General features: G+C 40.9%; 1 protein-coding gene across 2 annotated transcripts; it reads left to right on the top strand.

The window, feature by feature from the left end:
• The first annotated feature begins 1,365 nt into the window (after nucleotides 1-1,365).
• Nucleotides 1,366-5,388, top strand: SELENOK (selenoprotein K). Of its 2 annotated transcripts, none has more exons than XM_030570228.1 (4): nucleotides 1,366-1,471; nucleotides 3,286-3,376; nucleotides 4,343-4,423; nucleotides 5,295-5,388. In XM_030570228.1, exons 1-4 carry the CDS (start codon nucleotides 1,453-1,455, stop codon nucleotides 5,386-5,388), a joined length of 285 nt encoding a protein of 94 aa, XP_030426088.1. In that variant the 5' UTR covers nucleotides 1,366-1,452. The 2 variants fall into 2 exon arrangements, with proteins under 2 accessions (XP_030426088.1, XP_030426089.1); XM_030570229.1 differs by having other exon boundaries at nucleotides 5,295-5,379.
• Nucleotides 5,389-6,000: the final 612 nt, after the last annotated feature.

Raw genomic sequence — 6,000 nt, 5'->3', positions numbered from 1 at the left:
TCTCATTTCCTCAGCTGAGCTTTATCCTTACTAGGCCTAGCTCTCATTCACATTACCACACCCACCTTCTACCCTTTGGTGGGGAATGTGCCTGATTCCCCTCAGGTGGAATCATTCTGTAATCAAGTTGGCTTAGCCTCATGCTCTCCAGCTATGGTGACCAGATGTCCCAATTTTATAGGGACAATCCCAATTTTGGGGGTCTTTTTCTTATATAGGCTCCTATTATCCCCCACCCGTGTCCCAGTTTTTCACATGTGCTGTCTGGTCACCCTATCTCCAGCCCACAGGGAAAGCCACTCTGTTACAGTGCCCTTAGTGAATATTTGGGGAGTAAGATGTTCACACAAGTGGTGAAATGTGAAAAAGTACTAACCTGCTGAAGAGAGAGGAAAAATAAAGGTAAAGAAAAGCAGTCATCACTCCTGGATCGATGGGAATGAAAAAGGTCATGACAACAGCCCAAAGAATTAGATAGTACTGAAGTCATGTGATGACAAAGAATAAACTTATCCTATAGAAGAAAGAAAATATAAATTAATAAAAGTGTAAATTGCAAAATCATATAAAGATAGAAAGTGTTATAATAAAAACATTTTGAGATATGATTGCTTAGCGGGCAGCATCAATTTTTACTATCCTATTCAAACCATAAATTAAAATAACACAATGGCATCCATATACATTGTTAACCAAGGTAAATGATCATGTGCTAAGGACAATAAGAGTAATAAAAATAGTTGTTAAAATATATACTTTAGGAGTGAAATTACATGTAGTCTGGAGCATCATTCAACAGCCAACAAGATTAATTTGTGAGCTGCTATGAGGCTATACACAGACAAGTTAGGCCAATGCACGCTGACAAGGGATTCTTTTGAACACATATGATAATTATGAAAATGTTTAGGATGGTGTGTTTGTAAATTATTTCACTGATACAAGGCTCCTTTGACCCCTCAGTACATCCTTTCAGATGAAGAAGAGATGCCTTAGCTTAGTATTGGACCACCCTGTTCCTTTCACAGCTCTGGGGAAGGAACCCTCCACAGAGAAACACCAGACACTGACCCCCCTCAATCTGGGCAACCACTACAGAGTGCTCCCCCCTTTTGCAGAAACTTCTATTCCCTTCTGCCCCTCCCTAACCTGGGGTTTCCCCTTCTCCTCCTCCTCCTCTAGCCTCTCCCCTTCTCCTCCTCTGCACACAGCTTGGTGGCTTCCTGCACGAGCCAATTGTACCCACCTCCCCCCTTGAGTAGCCTCCTCCTATACACCCGACCCCCTTTAATCGCCCCCCGCCCCCATTTTATTTTATTTTATTTTTGGTCAGGGTAAGAAAGGCCAGCGCCTTCTGCAAGAGTTACTGCGCATGCTCGGCAGCCGCCCAGGAACAAGCTTTGCCCGGAAGTAGCGAGTTGTGACACGACAGCGGTGCGCGGAGGGGCGGCCATGGTTTACATTTCGAACGGTGAGGCGCGGGGGCGGGAGGGGTGAAGCGCTGGGAAGCCAGGGTGGGGGCTGAGGAGTCGGTGGGGGCGGGGGGCTTTGTTCCTGGTGCAGGGTGGCTCGTGCTGGGCCAGGGCAGGGGGGACTGGTCATGGAGAGGGAGCCGCCCGCAGCCGCCCTGCCGCTTCTCCTCACCTCGGGGTCTGTACAGCCCAGGCACTGCTGCTGCGTCACGTGTTGCCTTCTTGGAGGGCGCTGGGCTGCCAGGGCCTGGGCTACTGCCTGACGGAGTCTGGTTCGCACTCGCGGGGACCTGCAGGCGAAAACAAGGGTCAGGTGTCAGGCAATCAAAGTGTTTTTGTTCCCTGCTGTGCCTCCTGTCTGAACATCTCCCTACCATTTAATGTACATTGATGGGCTGTGAAATGTAGCCAGACTTCATTCAACCTTTCCTCTCTGGTTAGAGGGAAAGGTACTTGTGCTGCGTGTAGATGGGACACGGTCTCTCTCTCCTTTACTGTGTCATTATTGAAGTAGACACACGTAATTATGAAGCAGAGGCCATAGGCAAGAACCTGTTTTATCTGACTCTCACAAACTTATCTGGTACTACTATTCTGTATTTCCTATCCTGAGGCATGTTAATTTGAGAGGCATCCTTATCTCCCAAAATCTAGAGACGATAATAAACATTCATCTTGCTAATGTCACATGGCAAAGTCACTAACAAGTATTAGAAACTTTACAACTTAGCCCTCAACCCTTCATTCCTAACTTGCTGTTAGCCTTCCTTCTGTAATGGTTAATATTTAGTAAACCTCTTTGTTAGACTTTATGAGCCTGTTATAGAATAGACTTGGTATTAGCCCCCGTGTCATACATTTGTAGCCAGTTACTATTAGCCTAGATTAGGCATTGGCAACCTCTGGCACGTGGCTTGCCAGGGTAAGCACCCTGGTGGGCTGGGCCAGTTTGTTTACCTGCCATGTTGCAGCTCCCACTGGCCGTGGTTCACTGCTCCAGGCCAATGGGGGCGGTGGGAAGCCGCGGCCAGCGCATCCCTCAGCCATCGCCACTTCCCACAGCCCCCATTGGCCTGGAATGGCAAACGGTGGCAAGTGGGAGCCGCGATCCGCCGAGCCTGCTGATGCGACAGGTAAGCAAACCGGCCCAGCCCGGCCCACCAGGGTGCTTACCCTGGCGAGCCGCGTGCCAGAGGTTGCTGACCCCTGGTCTAGACTAAAGACTGGCCTGGACCAAAATTCCAGGGGTGAAATGCTGGCCCCACTGAAGTCAATAAGAGTTTTGCTATTTACTTTGATGGGCCAATTTGCACATGATATCTAAACCCCATCAATCTTGAGGAAGCTAAGAGCTGGAACTAAATTGTGTAGCTCAGACTTATCTCAAACTCAGACCAGGAAAATAATAGAATCTTTGGTAAATGTATTTTGATAGCAGATAGTGGTTTTCTAAGTAAAAATATTGCTACATATGAAACATAAAAAACAGAATTGTTCTTCATTGCTAATTCACCTTGTATGTGGTGCAATTTTGATGGTGGTGTTTCACTTTCTATAAGTGAATCAGCTTGTGCAGTTTTATTTCTACAAAAGTGTAATGTAACTACAGGAAAAGAAACTTGCCAGTGACAATATTTGTACAGTGTCTTTTCTCCCTGACATTTGCTGATTCACTGTTTGTGATATTTGCTGATAATATTTTTTAAATATCATTGGTAGCTGATGAATATTTTTTTCATTTAACATACAATACGATGGAATTCATATTGGTGAATGGTGTTTTAATGTATTTACTGTATCCTATATGTTATAGGACGTGTGTTGGATAACCAGAGTCAGGCTCCTTGGAGTTTATCATTTATAACAGATTTCTTCTGGGGCATAGCAGATTTTGTGGTTTTATTGTAAGTATTCATGTAATGTTTAAGTATTGTCAAGTTACCAAATGTGGCAACTATTCATTTACCATGCAGAAACAAACACAAAAAAATACATATTTTGCAGAGCAATGTTGTAGTCCAACTCCTTTGTTGCAAATATGCATGGTAGTTCCCTGAGCACGTTAAGTCTTTTTTCTGTTCCATTTCATGCAGTAGATTGGATGGCTTTAAAAAAATATTCCTTATGAATCTAAAAAGCTGTGAGAAACTGATACTATCTTGTTACCGCTGGATTTTAATATATCATAGCTGCTATCAGCTAAATATTGATCATTTTAGTCATAATTACTTCTAATTCTCTAAATAGTTATTGGAGGGTATATGTTTTGGTGGAATTGTTTTTAGTACTATCAACAAACCTTGGGGCAGCAATGCCTAGGTCAGTAGCTTCTAGCTGGAATAAAAATAACTGCAGAATGGTAATCACACTTTACTTCATGCATGCGTAAATCAAGTTTAGATTCTGTGTCAACTCCAAGTAAATTAGAAGACTGAATGACACTTCTGCAGACTTCACTTATGCTTTTCACTGTTTAAATTCCAGGTTTGATTTTCATGCACATCTTGCAGTTAGAGAAGCTAGAATGTATGCAAGTAGATACAGAACATATTGTATAATGCTTAGTAGTCAACTCAGGTTTATTTCAATCGTAAATTAATTTGGAATTATTTAAACTCTTTACTCAATTTTTGACCCATTAACCAGTAGTTAGAAATAGAATTTCTGATCTCTTCTTATTCAGAAGTAACAAGTAACTTGAAAAATAATATTATCCAAGTATCCTTTCTGGTGCTAATGTACAGTACTTCCATTATTGAACACCAGTTATTGCTTTTGCATCCAGTGTTTTGCTATATATTCCAGTGTTGCTGGAAAACTGTTAATTTCTAGCATTAAACTCATATCACTCTTGTTTCCTTTATTTTTAGCTTCCAGAGCCTTGTTCATCCAGATTTGAGAAGGAGAGGTTGTATATCTTCCTCAAACTCAAGATACGATGATGGAAGAGGGTATTGCTTTTCTTCAACTTCATGTGTTTAGATTAATTTTTTTTTACCATGTGAGGAAAATGTTTTAGCATAAACTGATTAGAGTTGTGCTGCTTTACTTTAATTAAGAACAAATTGAGAAGTCACACCAAGAAATTTTAAGACACACACATATATATATATATATATATATATATATATATATATAAGCTTTCTATAATACAAGATCATCATTCTCTTTTATTTTATCTGTTGCATAGCCTAAAATGCAAGAATACAAATCCTAACTCATATTTAACAGCATTTTCCAAATGTATGTAATGGAAGGTATTTTACATTTTTCTTGGTTTTATTTCGCAAAAATCTTTCTCTTATAATATATTCATGGGTTAGATCTTTAACCTACACATAGACCTTTAACCTAACTTCCATGAGGAATGGAGGGCTTAGGTGCCCATAAATACTAAGATATACCTTCCTATATGTGCCTTTTTTTTTTTTGGCAGACTATGAAGAGTCTGGACTTATAAGCAGTCTCTGTCACAGGATGGGAGACAGGATCTCTTCATGGATGGTCCTAACCTCTTATGCATCCCCTGATATCTGCCAATTTGAGGGCAACTTTACTTCTGAAGGGATGGGTTAATTTGGAGCAGTCTTCACAAGGGAATTCTTGTGGAGATTTTCTTGTCAAAAGTTTCCTCCTGCAGCTTTTCACATGGAAGGGGTCAATTTGTCTCTTTGTTTTTAGCAGTCAGATACCTGCAGTACAAAAAAGGGGCAAGCTGTTGTAATGGGAACTTAGGAATGGTGTATTTGCACCAGATGGAGACCATTGTCATAGTTGCATTGTGATGGACAATATTTACTGTTTTCCCCACTCTCTAATTAGGCCTCCAGGAAATCCTCGCCGTAGAATGGGTCGAATAAATCACGGTGGAGGTCCCAGTCCACCACCCATGGCTGGAGGAGGATGAGGAAGGTAACTTACAGTTTTATATCTCACTTAGAACTTACTTCAAAAGCAATGGAAGTCTTAATAAGAACTAAACATACAGGTAGAATTCATAATGAAAGAAGAATAATGGGTAATATTACCCTGCTCTTGCAAAAGTTATTAAAAATAAATGAAAGAAAAGTCAAGAGAATCAGAAAACTACATGATAGGACAAAAAGAAGTATATTTATAGACTTCTTGCTATAGTTCTGGTTCAGAAATGGTGAACTTCCACAAGAATCCCTTAAACAGTTTTTTGATATATCTTTCTCTAGGCAATGAGAGAGAGAGAAAAATAATATAATTAGATTTGCTGGGGTGTGATTGGAAATGTAAATAGAGCTGTCATAACTTTTATAAAGGGAAGGACAATTCTATAAAATCCCTCCTGGCCAGAGGTGCCCAAATCCTTTTACCTGTAAACGGTTAAGAAGCTTAGGTAACCTGGCTGACACCTGACCCAAAGGACCAATAAGAGGACAAGATCATTTTTTAATATCTGGCTGATTCCCCAACTTATGTTTTAGTGACAACCATACAACGCAATTCTCATAACTTCATACGCATTAGTGATATAAATGTATGGGCAGAAAAATGACTT

Source organism: Gopherus evgoodei, chromosome 7, assembly GCF_007399415.2.
Source record: "Gopherus evgoodei ecotype Sinaloan lineage chromosome 7, rGopEvg1_v1.p, whole genome shotgun sequence".
Taxonomy (NCBI): domain Eukaryota; kingdom Metazoa; phylum Chordata; order Testudines; family Testudinidae; genus Gopherus; species Gopherus evgoodei.
Note: the sequence above shows the minus strand (reverse complement) of the source record. Positions and strands in the feature narration are given on the sequence as shown.